Below are 19,623 nucleotides of genomic sequence, written 5' to 3'. Positions count from 1 at the left end.
TGCTTCTTTACCAACGAAATGGCGTGTTGGATTTTGGAAGAGAGAATGCTGGGAATGACATATGCATCCCTCAGAATTTGGTATGTGGACAGGTGGACATGGGTATAGAAGAGATCTGAGTAGATAACTGTTTCCATTTCCCTTCTGGAAGATGTGATAGATCCATCAGGGCGCCAAAGGGCAGTCGTCTTGGTCTAGCCACATCTATTGAAATGTAAGCACTCGATTGTAGTTAGGCATTCCAGCTACTCAAAGCTCATGGCCAAGTTCCTGTTGACGAGGACACTGACACCACCGATACCTCTACTGTCGCATGTTCCGAGGAACAGTTCTTCTCCTGTGTCAAAAACGGTGTGATGTGATCATGCCTTCTTGTTTCTGTCAGCCCAATGACGTCGTACTTGATCTTCTGCGTTTGCACCATCAGGTCCTCAATGGGTGCTTCCGATGCCAGCGTACGTGTGCTGTTTTAGTTCTTCATTTTGGCAGTGTAGGTCAGCCCTGAGATTTTATCAGATTCTCCTTGCTCATCCTTCCCAATGCTGTCATATTGGGGGCTCTTTCAAGATCAGGGGAATGAGGCACGTTATTGTTACTTTTTTTTGACATATTAAATATGCCACAGAATCAACATGGAAAGTATCATGTTGAGTGAAATGAGTCAGAAAGAAAGAGACAGACATAGAAAGATTGCACTCATATGTGGAATATAATGTAACTGAGAAGTACAAGTTGGCAACGATGCAACTTCTGGCAGATATCTCTCTGGACTTAGTTACTAAAATACTAAATTACAGAAACCCAAAACTGAGAGGCCGCTAAGTGTGGTCACTCGACCTCATACCTCTTCATCCTCAGCAATGGAAAACAAATTATGCTTCCTTTTCAGCAGGTCTGACTTTAGGGGAGAGACTCTCCAAACAATAATAGTGAGTTTTGTTGAAATATTGTATGCAATCAAAGTGAAAGTAAAGTGAAATTTATTAGTTACACAGGCGGGGGGGGGCTTAGGGTGGGGGAGCTAGGGGCGTGGGGGGGTTAGGGGTGTGAGGGGGCGGGGTGGAGCTATACTGGGATTCTTGGTGGTGGAATATGAGCATTGGTGAAGGGATGGGTATTCGAGCATTGTATAACTGAGATTTAAACCTGAAAACTTGGTAACTTTCCACATGGTGACTCAATAAAAAATTTAAAAATAAATGAATAAATAAATAAATATGCCACAGATAGCTTGCCAGGTTCTGCCATGCGGGCAGGATACTCTCAGTAGCTTGCTGGACTCTCCGAGAGGGGTGGAGGCTTTTAGGGTGGCCTCTAATCGCCCTTACACGTGCTCACAGTCTACTGAATGCAAGCTTTTGGTCAACTGGCATGTTGTAAAGATCTGCACGGTGACAAACACACACCTGCCTGCATCTCTGGGCAGCATCTATTGGTTCACTCTTGCTGGTTGGCACCTTGCCACCCCCTGCCACGATGAGGTGGTGAACCATCAACTTCATAAAGTATATGAAACAGTAATTCATATATTTTATATATTAAACAATGATCCATATTGATTTATTTCTAACCCACTTGTTCTAGTTCAGAGTTCTGTAAAGGACTCCCTTCCACAGCCAAGCTCACTTACACACACACACACATACACACACACAATCACACAATGCTAATTCAGAAGTTCACAGCAGGGGAATTTAGATATACCAAGAAGCATAATATTTGATATATTGGAGGAAACTGAAATATCCTGGGAAAAAAATTCCACGTAGACTGGAAGAGACTGTGCAAACTCAACAAAAGCAGTTTCTTTAGCCAGGAATGTACTTATATTTTTCAAAGCAAAATAGTTATTCAGGGACAAATTTGAGAGGGAATGGAACCAGACTAGAGAATTTTGAGAACCAAAATATGTGTGGTGATTATCAAAAATAATGTGAAATGGGACTGGAGCAATAGCACAGCGGGTAGGGCGTTTGCCTTGCACGCAGCCGACCCAGGTTCGATTCCCAGCATCCCATATGGTCCCCTGAACACCTCCAGGAGTAATTCCTGAGTTCAGAGCCAGGAGTAAGCCCTGTGCATCGCCAGGTGTAACCCAAAAAGGAAATAATAATAATAATAATAATAATAATAATAATAATAATAATGTGAAATGGGTGTGTAGGATGACATTGCTTTGTCCTTTCCCGTTTTGCCACAAGGAGCTTAGGCTTATCACAGTCACACCCATCAAGGTGCTCCCGGGTCACTCCCATTCCTTTGTCTATCTGTAACCACTTCTCTATGCTCTCTTCCCCAAACAGTTAATCAGCTTTTCCCCCTAATCAGACACTGAACTTATATTATAAGTTAATATTGCCTTTCTCCTCTCCTTGTGTCTTCTGAATAGTTTGCTTTAAAGCAATGTCCTTTTTGTATAGACACAAGAAGACAATATTATGCTTTTGTAACTTGGGATTTAATTGGCTTCGAATATTATTTATTCCCGGGCATCTGCTTTCTGCACTGAAGCCTCAGTTGCCCTCAATTCCTACCACCCCAAAAGCAGGGTCCCGACGAGGAACGGGATGGACCCAGGGCAAGCGGTGAGTTGTGTGCTACCCTGGCATCGAGATGGGCCTGGCCAAAGTGCCTAATTCTTAACTATAAGTTAAGAGCTTGATCATAGACAAATGCTGTCATGGTCCAAAAGTAACGACGAGACTAGGACCCTGCTAGGAATAGGAAAGACTAATCTGGCCTGAGCACTGTAGTCTGAGATCGAGATGGCCCCAGGAGAGCAATTCTATAAGCTTAATGCATCTCTTTCTGTGTCCATACAAAATGATTAATATTATGAATGCTTATGTGTTTGCTGGACGAAGAGAGGAGAAACACACTCATGGGATTTGCCTTCGGATGGGTCATCCTGGTGAAAGAGAATCTGTCCTAGAAGCAGCATCCCCTGAGGGAAAGAATTTTAACCCTGTTGATTGTGTATGCCCCAACAACCTCTTGCTGGGGGATTTAACTAGGCTGTGAGGGTGGGTCCAGAGAGAAGCGGAGAGAGTCAGGAGAGAATGGAATAAACGGCAACTGATCGAGCAACCAGCTTGGCCCTCGTTTCCTCCTCCATCCGCCCCGTGGCCCCAGGCTGCTCCGGCTGGGTGAGCGGCCCGGGACCAAACCCCCGGGCCCGGGGGGCGGCCGACAGGGAGAACTGCCCAGGCTCTTCTCCCAGTCGTCCGCTGCCAGATGTTTTTACAGCGGTGATCTAAGAAAATGTATACATTGCATCGTTTTATTAATCTTTTCTTTTTATTCATTGCCTGACAAGCTACTTCTATTCCAAATTAATTTCCTCTCCTAATTCCTTCTTTTTTTTTATTAGTGAATCGCTGTGAGGTACAGTTACAGACTTACAACTTTTTATGCTTGTGTTTCAGTCGTACAATGCTCGACTACCCATCCCTCCACCACTACCCATTCCCCATCATCAGTGATCCCAGTATCGCTCCCAACCCCCCATCCCATACCCCACCCCACCCTGCCTCTGTGGCAGGGCATTCCCTTTTGTTCTCTCTCTCCTTTTGGGTGTTGTGGTTTGCAATAGAGGTATTGAGTGGCCATCGTGTTTGATCCATAGTCCACTTTCAGCATGCCTCTGCCATCCCCAGCGGGTCCTCGAACCACACTTTACCTGGTATTCCCTTCTCTATCTGAGCTGCCTTTTCCTCCAGCATATGAGGCCAGCTTCCAAGCCATGGAGCCAACCTCCTGGTACTTATTAGTTAACAAGCAATTAGTGCTTATTAATTACTTATTACTTAATACCACCTCTACTATTCTTGGGTGCTAGTCTCCCATTCTGTTACTTTATATTCCACAGATGAGTGCAATATTTCTATGTCTGTATCTCTCCTTTTGACTCATTTCACTTAGCATGATCTTTTCCATGTTGATCCACTTATATGCAAAGTTCATGACTTCATCTTTTCTAACAGCTGCATAGTATTCCATTGTGTAGATGTACCAAAGTTTCTTTAACCAGTCATCTGTTCTCGGGCACTCGGGTTTTTTCCAGATTCTAGCTATTATAAATAGTGCTGCAATGAACATTCGAGTGCAGATGTCATTTCAACTATGCTTTTTTGTCTCTCCGGGATGTATTCTCAGGAGTGGTATTGCTGGATCAAATGGGAGCTCAATTTCTAATTTTTTGAGAAGCGCCCATACTGTTTTCCAAAAGGGCTGAACCAGTTGACATTCCCACTAGCAGTATAGGAGAGTCCTTTTCTCCCCACATCCACACCAACAGCAGTTGCTTTTGTTCTTTTGAATGTGGGCCAGTCTTTGTGGTGTGAGGTGGTATCTCATGGTTGTTTTGATCTGCATCTCTCTGATGATTAGTGATGCAGAGCATTTTTTCATGTGCCTTTTTGCCATTCGTATTTCTTCCTTGAGAAAGTTTCTGTTCATTTCTTCACCCCATTTTCTGATGGGGTTGGATGTTTTCCTCTTGCAGATTCCAACCAGTGCCTTGTATATCCTCGATATCAACCCCTTGTCAGATGAGTATTGGGTGAATATTCTTTCTCTACAAAGACAATCCTGTAGATAGATTGTCTTTGTATTTTGGTCACCGTATCTTTTGCAGTGCAGAAGCTTCTCAGTTTAAGGTACTCCCATTTGTTTATCTCTGTTTCCACTTGGTTGGTCAGTGGCGTGTCACCTTTGAAGATACTGTTAGCTTCAATGTTGTGGAGGCTTTTGCTGACCTTGTCTTCAATGTAACTTATGGATTTTGGTCTGATGTTGAGGTCTTCATTTTGATCTGATTTTTGTGTATGGTGTTAGGTCGACATCTAAACTCATTTTTTTTACATGTGGTTTTCCAGTTATGCCAGCACCATTTGTAAAAGAGGCTTTCCTTGCTTCACTTCACATTTCTTGTTCCCTTATCAAAGATTAGATGATCATACATTTGGGGTTGTGTGTAGGGATATTCCACCCTGTTCCATTGGTCTGAGGCTCTGCCTTTGTTCCAGTACCATACTGTTTTAATTGTTACTGCTTTGTAGTAGAGTTTGAGGTTGGAGAGGGTGATGCCTCCCATCGCCTTTTCCCCAAGAATTGCTTTAGCTATTTGTGGGCATTTATTATTCCATATGAATTTTAGGAGTGCTTGATCCATTTCTTTGAAGAATTTCATGGGTATCCTAATTCTTCTAATTCCTTCTTTTTAAAAAAAGAAAGATATCATTCTCATCTCCTATAATATAAAGAGCTAGACTTTCTCCTACATCTTCTATTCTGAATTTTCTAAATTCATCTATCTTCAAGTGCAAGTGTGAAATAACTAAAATTTGGGGGGGGTAATTTAACTTTTAATCATTGTTTGTAAGCTATCTCTAGAGATTAATTCCAAACTAAAAGCAGTTTCACACACAATACAAAAAATTTACTATCATGAAATGAAAAGTTAATGAGAACAGTCCATAAATGTCCTTCCAAACAGTACTACTCTAGTGTAATTACTATTATTAATGTGTTGCTCATGCTCTTGTCTTCAGGAAGTCAAGATGGAAAGTAGAAGACCCAACGAAGATGGCAAATTCAGTAGCTATTGCTTTTGAGAACAGGAAGGGTAGAGTAGGGAAGCTGGGGAATTGTATATTCTTAGGTAGGAAGCTTAGGAATCATGCAAAGCATTTTCTTTATATTCTTTTTACTCTGGGGATGGGTGAATATTCTGCATTGGACTTAAGACATGCAAGATGGTTTTATCTTTTGTTCTTGTATCTGATCAGTTTTACCAACACTACTTGTTGAAAAGACTTTCCTTACTCCACTTCATTTTTTAACACCTTTATCAAAGATTAGCTGACCATATCTCACCCTGACTATTCTTCTCTTTTCTCAGTAATAATGTTGTCTTGTAATAATGTAGGATTATTTCTTTTTCTTAAATCATGACATTAAATTTTTAAATAATAATTTTACATAGTGTTAATGATGAGATCATTTATAGTTCACAAAAAGTTCAAATTTAGGGGCTGGAGTGATAGCACAGCGGGTAGGGCGTTTGCCTTGCACGCGGCCGACCCGGGTTCGAATCCCAGCATCCCATATGGTCCCCCGAGCACCGCCAGGAGTAATTCCTGAGTGCATGAGCCAGGAGTGACCCCTGTGCATCGCTGGGTGTGACCCAAAAAAGCAAAAAAAAAAAAAAAAAAAGTTGAAATTTAATTTTAGTTCTTTTTGCAAGAGTTAAGTCACATACAAAGAACAAGATAGTACCAGTGGAGAAAAAATATATATTCTAATGAAATGCAGTAGTTTAGAAATAAAACACAAGAATTTACAATCTACTTCCTACTGAAATTTAGATAAAATATTTTTATTTATTTATTTATTTTTTTAATTTATTTATTTTTAATTAGAGAATCACCGTGAGGGTACAGTTACAGATTTATACACTTTTGTGCTTATACTTCCCTCATACAAAGTTCGGGAACCCATCCCTTCACCAGTGTCCTTTCTCCACCACCCGTAAACCCAGCGTCCCTCCCACCCTCCCCAATCCCATCTCCCCCCCACCCCACCCTGCCACTGTGGCAAGGCATTCCCTTCTGTTCTCTCTCTCTAATTAGCTGTTGTGGTTTGCAATAAAGGTGTTGAGTGGCCGCTGTGCTCAGTCTCTAGCCCTCATTCAGCCCGCAACTCCCTTCCCCCACATGGCCTTCGACTACAATGTAGTTGGTGATCGCTTCTCTGAGTTGCCCTTTCCCCGGAACGTGAGGCCAGCCTCGAAGCCATGGAGTCAACCTCCTGGTACTTATTTCTACAGTTCTTGGGTGTTAGTCTCCCACTCTGTTATTCTATATACCATAGATGAGTGCAATCTTTCTATGTCTGTCTCTCTCTTTCTGATTCATTTCACTCAGCATGAAACTTTTCATGCCCATCCACTTAACTACAAAATTCTTGACCTCCTTTTTTCTAACAGCTGCATAGTATTCCATTGTATAGATGTACCAAAGTTTCCTCAACCAGTCATCCGTTCTGGGGCATTCGGGTTTTTTCCAGATTCTGGCTGTTGTAAACAGTGCTGCGATGAACATACATGTGCAGATGTTGTTTCGATTGTACTTTTTTGCCTCTCTGGGATATATTCCCAGCAGTGGTATTGCTGGGTCAAATGGGAATTCAATATCTAATTTTTTGAGAGTCGTCCAAATTGTTTTCCAGAAGGGCTGAACCAGTCGGCATTCCCACCAGCAGTGAAGAAGGGTCCCTTTCTCCCCACATCCTCTCCAACAGCGGTTGCTTTTGTTCTTTTGGATGTGTGCTAGTCTCTGTGGTGTGAGGTGGTATCTCATGGTTGTTTTGATCTGCATCTCTCTGATGATTAGTGATGCAGAGCACTTTTTCATGTGCCTTTTGGCCATTCGTATTTCTTCCTTGGTAAAGTTTCTGTTCATTTCTTCGCCCCATTTTTTGATGGGGTTGGATGTTTTCTTCTTGTAGAGTTCAACCAGTGCTTTATATACCATTGATATCAACCCCTTATCTGATGGGTATTGTGTAAATATCCTTTCCCATTCTGTGGATAGTCTTTGGATTCTGGTCACTGTATCTCTTGCGGTGCAGAAGCTTTTTAGTTTAATGTAGTCCCATTTGTTGATCTCTGTTTTTACTAGATTGCTTAGTTCCGTGTCACCTTTGAAGATACCTTTATCTTCAATATCGTGGAGGGTTTTGCCGACCTTGTCTTCAATGTACTTATGGTTTGTGGTCGAATGTTGAGGTCTTTAATCCATTTTGATCTGACTTTTGTGCATGGTGTCAGGTCAAGGTCTAAACCCATTTTTTTGCATGTGGTTGTCCAGTTGTGCCAGCACCATTTGTTAAAGAGGCTTTCCTTGCTCCACTTCACATCTCTTGCTCCCTTATCAAAGATTAGATGGTCATACATTTGGGGTTGTGTGTAGGGATATTCCACCCTGTTCCATTGGTCTACGGCTCTGCCTTTGTTCCAGTACCATGCTGTTTTAATTGTTACTGCTTTGTAGTAAAGTTTGAGGTTGGGGATGGTGATGCCTCCCATCATCTTTTTCCCAAGAATTGTTTTAGCTATCCTTGGATGTTTGTTATTCCATATGAATTTTAGGATTGCTTGATCCATTTCTTTGAAGAATGCCATGGGTATATTTATAGGTATCGCATTGAATCTGTATAATGCTTTAGGGAGTATTGCCATTTTGACAACATTGATTCTCCCTATCCATGAGCAGGGTATATGTTTCCATTTCCTCATGTCCTCTTTGATTTCATGGAGTAGCGTTTTGTAGTTTTCTTTGTAAAGGTCTTTTACTTCCTTGGTTAAGCTGATTCCGAGGTACTTGATTTTCTGGGGCACGACTGTGAATGGGATTGCTTTTTTCATGTCCCTTTCCTCTGCCTCATTGTTTGCATATATGAAGGCCATGGATTTTTGGGTATTGATTTTGTAGCCTGCAACTTTACTGTATAAGTCTATTGTTTCTAAGAGTTTCTTAGTAGAGGTTTTAGGCTTCTCTAGATATAGTATCATGTCGTCTGCAAATAGTGAGAGTTTGATTTCTTCCCTTCCTATCTGGATGCCCTTAATCTCTTTTTCTTGTCTAATAGCTATCGCAAGTACTTCCAGTACTATATTGAAGAGGAGTGGTGAGAGTGGGCATCCTTGTCTTGTGCCCGATCTCAGAGGAAAGGCCCTTAGTTTTTCCCCGTTGAGTATAATGCTTGCCGTAGGCTTGTGATAGATGGCTTCGACTATCTTGAGGAAAGTTCCTCCAAACCCCATTTTGGCGAGGGTTTTCATCATGAAAGGATGTTGGATCTTGTCAAATGCTTTCTCTGCATCTATTGATATGATCATATGGTTTTTATCTTTACTTTTGTTGATATGCTGGATTATGTTGATTGATTTCCGAATGTTAAACCATCCTTGCATCCCTGGGATGAATCCCACTTGGTCGTGATGTATGATCTTTTTGATGAGTTGTTGGATCCTATTTGCTAGTATTTTGTTGAGGATCTTCACATCGGTGTTCATCAGGGAAATTGGTCTGTAATTTTCTTTCTTAGTGGTGTCTTTGTTTGCTTTTGGTATTAGGGAGATATGTGCTTCATAGAAACTGTTTGGGAGAGTTCCTGTTTTTTCAATTTCCTGGAAAAGTTTGAGGAAAACAGGCAATAGGTCTTCTTTAAATGTTTGGAAGAATTCGCCAGTGAAACCATCTGGGCCTGGGCTTTTGTTTTTGGGGAGGTTTTTGATTACAGTTTCAATTTCCTTAACATTGATGGGTCTATTCAGGTATTCCAGGTCTTCTTTCTTCAGTGTTGGGAGATTGTAGGAATCAAGGAATCCATCCATTTCTTTTAGGTTCTCCTTTTTTGTGGCGTAAAGACCTTCAAAGTAGTCTCTAATGATCTTTTGAATCTCACTGGTTTCTGTTATGATGTCCCCCTTTTCATTTCTGATTCGATTTATTAGAGTTTTCTCTCTTTCTTTCTTTGTGAGTCTTGCTAGCGGTTTATCAATCTTATTTATTTTCTCAAAGAACCAACTCTTTGTTTCATTGATCTTTCGGATTGTTTTTTTGGTTTCGATGTCATTAATTTCTGCTCTAATTTTTATTATTTCTTTCCTTCGGTCTGGTTTGGAGTCCTTTTTCTGGTCCTTTTCTAGGGTCTTGAGTCGTGAAGTCAAGCTATCTATGTGGTTCCTTTCTTCCTTCCTGAGGAATGCTTGGAGAGCTATAAATTTTCCCCTTAACACGGCTTTAGCTGCATCCCATAGGTTTTGGTAGCTCGTGTCTTCATTCTCATTTGTTTCTAAGTATCTTTTGATTTCTTCCTTGATTTCCTTCTTGACCCACTCATTGTTCAACATGGAATTGTTTAATTTCCAGGTGTTTGATTTGATTTTCCGTATTTGTGGGTGGTTAGCTTCTATCTTCAGCGCATCGTGGTCTGAAAAGATGGTTGATACAATTTCTATTTTTCCGATTCTATTGAGGTATGTTCTGGGGCCCAGTACATGGTCTATTTTTGAAAATGTTCCATGTGCACTGGAAAAGAATGTGTATTCTTTCTTTTTGGGGTGTAAGGCCCTGTATAGGTCTATTAGGCCTCTCTCTTCTATTTCTTCATTCAGAGTCAGTGTTTTCTTGTTGAGTTTTGTTCTTGTGGATCTATCTAGAGGCGATAAGGCCGTATTGAAGTCTCCGACTATAATTGTGCTGTTAGTGATGTCCTCTTTGAAGTCTGTTAGGAGTTGTTTTAAATATTTAGCTGGTCGTTTGTTAGGAGCATATACGTTTAAGAGTGTGATTTCTTCCTGTTGTACATATCCCTTGATAAACAGAAAATGACCTTCGCTGTCCCTTTTGATCTTTTTCATCCTGAAATCTATGTTGTCGGATACCAGGATGGCCACTCCAGCTTTTTTAAGGGGGTTGTTTGCTTGGAGGATTGTTTTCCATCCTTTGACTTTGAGTCTATGTTTACTCTGTTTGTTCAGGTGTGTTTCTTGCAGGCAACAGAATGTTGGGTTTAATTTCCGGATCCATTTAGCCACTCTGTGTCTCTTGATAGGTGCATTTAGGCCATTGACATTGAGCGAGATTATTGTGATGTGGTTTTGTGTCATCTTTCTGTGGGATTTGTTGTTCTTATGGGGCTCCTCCTTGTCTTACAGTAGCCCCTTTAGACCTTTTTTCAAGATTGGTTTTGAGTCTATGAAGTTCCTGAGCTGTTGTTTATCCGAGAAATAGTGTATGGTTCCTTCAAGTTTGAGTGAGAGTTTAGCTGGATAAAGTATTCTTGGTGAGGCATTCATTTCGTTGAGTTTTTTCACTAAGTCCCACCATTGTCTTCGGGCTCGGAGGGTTTCTTCTGACAGATCGACCGTAAATCTGAGGGGTGCTCCTTTGTATGTGATTTCCTTCCTTGCCCTTGCTGCTTGCAGAATTGTGTCTCTATCCATGGTATCCGTCATTCTGACTATGATATGCCTTGGGGTCTTTTTATTCGGGTCTCTTTTTGCTGGTACTCTTCGGACTCCTTGTATCTGGATGTCTGCCTTCTCCAGCTCTGGGAATTTCTTAGCAATGATATCTTTGACTGTGTTTTTTTCATTGGGGTTGCTTCCCTGCGGTTCTGGTACTCCAATGATTCTTATGTTGTTCCTCTTGAAGTCATCCCCCAGGGCTCTGATTCGCTCTATAGCCATTTTGAGGTCTTTGGCCATGATTTGTTGCTGTCTATAAGCTTTCTGCAGCTCATCTTCCAGATCACTGATTCTGTCTTCGGCTGTAGTCATTCTACTGTTGAGGGCATCTAGTGAGATTTTTATTTCATCTACCGATTCCTTTATTTGTGAGACTTCCGTTCGAAGGTTTGAAATTTCTGCTCTCATTTCTGCTCTCATTTCTTCCTGTATTTTCTTGGTAGACCGTTCCAGCGCTTCATTCATCTCCTCCCTTAATTTATTGGATGTCTGTTCCATATTTGCTTGGAGTAGGTCGACTCTCCTCCAGATTTCCTCTCTGAATTGTTTATCTGAGAGGTCGTAGATGTGAGAAGCCCCTGTTGAGGTTTCTGGTATCTCTTCTTCCCCCTCTCTTCGCGGGGGGGATTTTTGCTGCTTCTTCATATTGTCACGGAAGTGTAGAGTTGGAACCTTGTAGTTATTTATTCCTCTTCCTTTTTGTGGGAAGAAGGAGCTCCGATTGTGCTAAACTTCCCTTATTCACTGATAGCTTTTATACTGTCAGCCTAAGCTAATGGCTATTTTGCGTAAGTGTTTGAGATCGCAAAAGTGAGTTTTCAAAGGAATACACAGTACCGATTGAGCTGAAGTAGCAAAGAATAACTGCGGCCGCGTTAGCGTTGGCCGCTCTGAGAGGAACCCACGCCCACTTTTAGACCACGCCCACTAAGACACAGGCCATGCCCTCAGTGTCTTCCTGTTGATGGGGGGGACTGGAGGGCGTGGCCGAGGGATGGTCCTCGTACCTGATGGACGTGCGCAGTTACAAGCCGGTTCGGGAGACGGGGTGCGCAGGGCGAGCAGGGAGTGACTTCAGAAACTCGGGGGACGCAGACGGCAGCGGGAAGTGGGGGAATGGGAGGGCGTGGCCGAGGGATGGTCCTCGTACCTGATGGATGTGCGCAGTTACACGCCGGTTCGGGAGACGGGGTGCGCAGGGCGAGCAGGGAGTGACTTCAGAAACTCAGGGGACGCAGACGGCAGCGGGAAGAAGATAAAATATTTTAATATTTCAAATTTATTTAGCTCTGATGCATTGGGTTTTTATAATCCCTCAATACATGTCTGTTTGCTGCTCTGTCTAAAAATAACAGGGAAATAATAATGAAGTCAGCAAGATACATGCAAAAAGGAAGGGATGAAATCACATCACTATTTTTCTTTTTATATATTTGTTTCTTATTACTTGAAATGATCTATTACTGTCACTGTCACTGTCATCACATTGCTCATCAATTGCTCGAGAGGGCGCCAGTAATGCCTCCATTCGTCCCTATCTCTTGCTAGTGTAGCCCTATAGTGTCTGCTCACTCCAGGAGCCTGAAGAGCCCATTATTGTTACTGTTTTTGGCATATCAAATACGTCATGGGTAGCTTGCCAGGCTCTTCTTTGTGGGCGGGATATCCTTGGTAGCTTGCCAGGCTCTCTGAGAGGTATGGAAAATGAGTATGAGTGTCTTATGACGTGTCCTATGATGTGTCCTATGATGTGAAAGTGGCCACGCAGTCCAGGAATACGTTTACTCGTGTGTGAAGCTTGGCCCGAGCATGTGGGAAGCAGTCTGGAGCATGGTGGCCATTAGGTTGTGGAGGTCGGCTGCCGGGGCTGGGTCCCTTGGGGAGGGGAGAGCTCTCACCTGCCCCCTCCTGGGCACCCTGAGTGAAAACAGCCTGGCTCGGAGTCCAGTGGCATGTTTATGGGGGCCTCATTTATGTTCCCTTCCGGGAGCCGGGAGCTCTATGGTGGCCGATGCCACTTCCCACATGCTCAGGCAGAGCCTCACACAAGCACGAAGTCCCACGGAAACCAGGTAATACGGAACTTTGTGACCTTGAACTCTGGGCTCAACGGGACCCGGGAGCAAAGATCCTCTGCCTGCTTCCCCAAGCCCCTGGTGACCCAGGGATCACGTCCATAAGCCACGTCCTGCCGGCGCCAGATAATTTCCTTATTGGCCACCGTCCAGAACTCACGGCTGTTTCTCCCGGAAGGGAGCATAAAATGAGGCCCCATAACCATGCCACCAGACTCCACACCAGGTTGTTTCCACTAGGGCCGCCCCAGAGGGGGGCTGGTGAGAGAAATGATCTATAGATCATAAAATTAATGCAATAAACAATGAAAGCTGTCCTGGTTACCACAGTTCACACTTTCTCCTTCCCTTCAAGGTTTTAACAAATTTTTCATAACAAAAGGACCAAAACAATGTGAAAACTCCTAAAATATTCAAGTCCTATATCAGCTGCATATACAGAAATCATGAAAAAATGTGACCTATTCATACTGGGAAATTGGATTAAGTATTAAATTAATTTTATTTTCAAGTCATTTTTAATGTACACTTAAATGAATAATAATCTAATGATCATTTATTTAGCAAAAAGTGATATACACATATTCATATATACACATACAGTCGATGCCTACACATCAATTGCCTCAAATGTTCCTGCATATTAGCATATTATTTCTTCCTATGCTAGTTATAAACTTTTAACTGGTGCCTTTATTCAAAATCCAAGAGTAGGTGAGAAATCTAAAAAAAATCTTCAGGGGCCGGAGCGATAGCACAGCGGGTAGGGCGTTTGCCTTGCACGCGGCCGACCCGGGTTCGATCCCCGGCATCCCATATGGTCCCCCAAGCACCGCCAGGAGTAATTCCTGAGTGCAAAGCCAGGAGTAACCCCTGAGCATCGCTGGGTGTGACCCAAAAAGCAAAAAAAAAAAAAAAAAAAAAAATCTTCAGTTGCATCTGTTTTCCTTCCTAACAAGAGAGAATGTCCTCTTTCTTGATTTTGTTTTGACAGCAAGGAAATAACTAATGACAATCTTGAAATTAATCCATTGCTTATATTGCACACTACCATTTCTGGCCCTTCATAACTTGATTATATTGATGCTAAACTATAGCAGTCTTTGAAAAATTTACATTTCATATAGTTGTTGGCATATGTGATTAGTAAAATAAATAGATCAAAGATCTTGCTTAGATAAATCAGATCTTTACTTTATCTTCTCCAGAAAAATATGCTTCTATAGTGTTTATGCTTTTTTAAGAGTAGTGGAAAACTTGCCTTGTATTGATAAAATATGGATCACTTACATTCAATAAAACTTAAGATTCTACACATGAAAGAAAAGAACATATATAGATGTAAATCAAATGTGTATCACTTTCTTATTACCAAAATAAGAAGAATCTGAGAACATAAGCTGTGTCTAAATATTGATTTTGAATACACACCACTACCTAATGTACATAACATAACAATCACAGAATGAAACTGATATATGTAACAGCTGGCCAAACTGAGATGATTTTAAAATCAGTGCTTATAAAGAGTCAATTTTGGTGTGTTTTGCTGCTTAAGAACAAAGACACATCACAAACAAGTTTTATGTTGATTTTTCTTGACAGGACTGGGAATTTCCACATTTCATGGGAATGGTTGATGTAAACCTTCCTGGGTTACACACCACTCAAATGCAGTTCAAGATTCCTTTCTTCGGGAAGATCTTTAAAAAGGAACATAGTATTCGCATAACAGGTATGTCGTGATTTTCAACACAATTTATTTCCAAGCTAGAGTCGTGTTGGCTGCTAAAAAAAAAAGGCGATATTTTTGAGACAGAAAACTAAAATATGCTTTTATTTTTCACATGATGCGCGGTGATTGTGTTGTCAGTGGGATTCTCTGGTGACTTGTGTGAAGTGGGAAGGAGACGGGCGGCCGGGAGGAGGCCATCTCTGCCCTCTCTCTCAGCCTCTCTCCCCAGGGAGACTGGGAAACCTCGGACTATGAAAGAGCATCGGGAATACTGTCTGCCGTGGAGGCAGGGGGAGGGTGGGAAAGGGGGGTATACCGGGGATATTGCTGGTGGGGAATGTGCACTGGTGGAGGGATGGGTGTTTGATCATTGTGAGATTGTAACCCAAACATGAAAGCTTGTAGCTATCTCACAGTGATTCAATAAAAAAAAGGACAGCCAAATTTACCGAACTATTTATTAATGTAATCAAAGCATTATTTATGTTCAATCTCATTATCAGTCATCAAACTGTGCTTGATGTCCATTTGTTCTCTGCTGCGTGCGAAATTAGCCCTGCCACCCCAAGGAGCTGGATTGAGAAACTGCTCTTTGCAGGAAAGGAAAGTCAGAAAAAAAAAAAAAACTTAGACCCTACCAAGGAGCTTTTGGGTCAATTGCTTTGCCAAAGAATTTCAGTAGCAGACTAGCAGTATTATTTAGAGAATCTGAGAAAAGGGGAGAGATAGAAAGAGGGAGAGAGAGGGATGAAGGGAGAGAGGAAGAGAGAGAGGAAAGGGAGAGGGAGAGAAGGGAAGGTGGGAAGAGAGAGAGTGCGCAAAGCCAAATTGAAAGGGTAATAAAAAGTGGACATGGCAAATGATGTTTTAAGTGGTTTAAATGGCTGCTTTAAATGGCTGATATCACAATATGGAAAAAACCAGAGTGCCCGAAAACAGATGATTGGCTAAAGAAACTCTGGTATATTTATACAATGGAATACTACGTAGCTGTCAGAAAACATGAAGTCATGAAATTTGCATATAAGTGGATCAACATGGAAAGTATCATGCTGAGTAAAATAAGTCAGAAAGAAAGAGACAGACATAGAAAGATCGCACTCATATGTGGAATATAAAGTAGCTGAGAGGTACAAGCTTACAATGTTGAGATTTCTGGCAGACATTTCTCTGGACTTAGTTACTAAAATACTAAAATACAGAAATCCAAAACTATGCTGCTGCTAGTGCGGCCTCCTGACCTCATATCTCTTCATTCTCAGCAATGGAAAACAAATTACCAAGTGCTTTCTTTTCAGCAGATCGACTTTAGGGGGGGAGAAACTCCAAATCAATAATAGTGAATTTTTTTTGTTTAAATATTGAATGTAATCAAAGTAAAGTGAAAGTAAAGTGAAATTTACCAGTTACACATGCGGGGTGGGGGGCTGGGGAGGTGGGGGGAAAGGGGGAGGTATATCATGATTCTTGGTGGTGGAATATGTGCACTGGTGAAGGAATGGGTGTTTGAGCATTGTATAACTGAGACCTTAACCTGAACGCTTTGTAACTTTCCACATGGTGACTTAAGAAAAGAATTAAAAAAAAATTAAGCCTATTCAACTGCTCAATTTGAAATATCTACTAATAATGTTAAAAGCTTTCCAAAAATATATTGTTACATTAAAAAAAATTTAAGCTAAATAAAACCAAACTCATAGTCTCAAGGGCTATGTATAGTGAAATCAGTATTGGTTAAGGTGTGCAGAAAAAAAAATAAAAAAAATAAATGGCTGATATCCAGAATAATTGAGAAAACTAGGTGACTGACTTATAATTGTAAAACTTATTTCAAGTCTAGAATTAGTATTTGTCTAGAATACTAGTATGCATTAGTATTCTAGTAATTCTACTAATACATGTAATTAATGTTATCTAGAATTAGTATTTTTTTAGCTATCTAGGATCTCTTACAGTGATACAAGTTAGGGTTGTGATAGCCTCTAGAAGCCCAGAGTTTGATTTCTATCACTTCCATTCTCATTATTCACTCTGACAAGAGGCTAGTTTTGAGCACTCTCATGTTGGCAGAGCCCGTCCCTGTCACAGCAGCCCCCTTGGAGGCCTCAGCATTTTCCTTTGTCGTAAAACTGGTTTTCCTTCACGTCCTCTCCATTGCAGCCATATCATTTGAAACCATAGCCAATACTCTGTAACGCCATTTTCCACAGCATTTCCATGAAGTGCTGTAGTTTCTTCCTTACTCAACTGTATAGCCTGCGTGGGTGCATGTTCTTGGAATGACTGCAAATCACTTGTATCATCACTGTTTCTGTTTCCAGGATCCTACACAAACCTTTCTCAGGAGGTGGGGCCTGTATCTTGATCCAAGCTCAAACTAGTTCCCTACTAAAGACAGAGCAGGACTACAACTTAGTCATGTTCTAAACGTTCTGCTTCTCTCAACATATGAATATTCATGTGGTCAGAAGTTACAGTATCCCTGTGTGCATAAAGGTGCCCATTCCTGGACAACCTGTAGACTCTGTCCTCACCCTCAACTCCATCCTTTTCAAGGACGACTACTCCATATCTTACTTTTAAAGAGAAACAAAATTCTTGACCTTCATAATAAGCAATTATATGATTATAAATACGAGACTGAGCTGTTTCTTCTCCAAGTTTTATGTATGTTTTATAGGGAATGGGTATAAGTAGATAGAAACTGGCTTCAAAGCAAGCAGGCAAGTTCCACAGATATTACTGAAACTAAGCTGTGGTGATCCTCCCTAACCTTTCCAAAAAAGCAGAGAACACAGAAAATTCATAGTGTTTATGTGGTCCTGGTTTATGTATTACCTTTATTGTAATATAGGTAAAAACTGAACATCTTTGTTTAATTTTACTTAATTGTAAGTGAGGTTGAATGTTCATGCCTGTGATTATTTGCCCATTTTTATTAATAAGCTATTTTTTTAGATTCTTCCACTTTTATTTATATACGTTCTACCTAAAAGTAAATTTTGTATAAGGAATTTTGTCTCAATCATCATCATCCCATTGATCGTCAATTTTCTTGCATGGTCTCAGTAACGTCTCCATTCATCCTAGCCCTGAGATTTTAGAAGCCTCTCTTTACTCGTCCTTCCCAGTGGTGCCGCATTGGAGGCTCTTTCAGGGTCAGGAGAATGAGACCCATCATTGTTACTGGTTTGTGCATATGAATACGCCACTGGGAGCTTGCCAGGCTCTACCATGAGGGCAGGAAACTCTCGGTAGCTTGCCAGGTTCTCTGAGAGGGACAACTAGGCTATAAGATGTCCAGGAGCTTGGTTTTGTAGTTTCTGGATGTTGGCGGTTGATGGGGTTACACGGCGCCAGGGGGGCAGTTTCTAGTGACCACCTAGCTACTGGAAAATGAGGGATCTGGGCTTAAGAGGCCCAGTCCCTATCTGAGCAGACTTGGAGATCTCAGCCCCAGGTCCCTCACACCTGGGTTCCTCTGCCAGTTTCTTCATGCATGAAGCTTGTCCGAACGTGTGGAGAGTGGCCTTGAGCATGGCTGTGGCTGGGTTCTGGAGGTCTTCGGCCATCAGGGCTCTGCTCGGGCAGGGAGGGAAACCCACCCACTCTGAACGGCCCCAGTGAAGACAGCCAGGCATGGGGGCAAGAGACTCTGCCCAATAGTTACTGAATTTGTCATCCATTGTTTATCTGAAATCTTACCTTAATCTTATATATTTTAGATGCTCTCTAAATCTAAATCTAAAAAATTCATTTTTTAAATGCATAACCGATATTGGTTGTGGGTTCATGATAAATTTCAGTATCAACACAGTAAAATAAGTTTTTCATGGCCAATTTTACCAAAATATGTATTAATGTAATCAAAACTTTGTTTATATTCAATCTCATTATCAGCATATATATTTTTTCTTATATTTCCAGCCATAATTTAGAATGGTTTCTTCACATGAAATCTACAAATTTTGCCTAAATTTATACCAACATATCTATGTGTGTATGTTGATTTGTGAATAAGCTTCTTTTATTTATCTTGAAATTATTACAGATTATAGAAAATAGAAACAAACACTGATTTTGTACTAATAATGAAACCAGAGAGAGAGGGAAAGATAGAGGCGAGATAGAGTAACGCACAGTCAGAAGAGAGTAAGGTGGGGACTTGGAGTGATTGTACAGCAGGTAGGGCATTTGCCTTGCATGTAGTCGACCCGGGTTTGATCCCTGACATCGCATGTGGTCCTCTGAGCATCGGCAGGAGTGCTGGCTGAGCACAGAGCCAGGAGTAACCCCTGAGCACTGTCAGGTGTGACCCCAAACCACAAAACAGGAAGCTGAAAAAGAGAACAAGGACTTGTCAGACCAGAGGAGCAGGCTGAGGGTGACGTCTCAGGGAAGACGCAGGTGACTGTGTGCCAGCCACAGGTGCCCGGTAGCGTGGCCCTGGGCAGCCTGGCACGGGCATCCCACAGGCAGCTCCTCCTTTGTTCAAGCTCGAGTTTCCCAAAGCGCCTTCCTCCCTGCTCCCAGCCCGGCCTGTGGCTGCCCTTGGTCTTTTTTCTCTTTTTCTTTTCCACCTGGCTCTTGTTCCTGTGGTGGAGTCTCTCTCCAGGGGCCCTGCCTCCTCTCCTCTCAAGAAACCATTTTGCATGGAGCCTGGGATTCTGCATCACAGTGGTTTCCCACTGGGAAAGATGCTCGGCGTGGTCAGGTACCTGAAGCTGTTTCCCCCAGAGCTTATCAGGCCGTCTTCCTGCTTGTCCCCAGCACCG

General features: G+C 41.8%; 1 protein-coding gene across 1 annotated transcript in view; it reads left to right on the top strand.

The window, feature by feature from the left end:
• TMEM117 (transmembrane protein 117) overlaps positions 1-19,623 on the top strand; it is a 530,514-nt gene that overhangs the window by 497,727 nt on the left and 13,164 nt on the right. Inside the window, exon 7 of the mRNA XM_055142141.1 lies at positions 14,719-14,848. Coding sequence (XP_054998116.1) covers positions 14,719-14,848 — 130 coding nt within the window. The remainder of the gene's footprint in view (positions 1-14,718; positions 14,849-19,623) is intronic.

This window comes from Sorex araneus, chromosome 6 (assembly GCF_027595985.1).
Source record: "Sorex araneus isolate mSorAra2 chromosome 6, mSorAra2.pri, whole genome shotgun sequence".
Lineage (NCBI taxonomy): Eukaryota > Metazoa > Chordata > Mammalia > Eulipotyphla > Soricidae > Sorex > Sorex araneus.
This window is presented reverse-complemented; position numbering and strand designations above follow the sequence as displayed.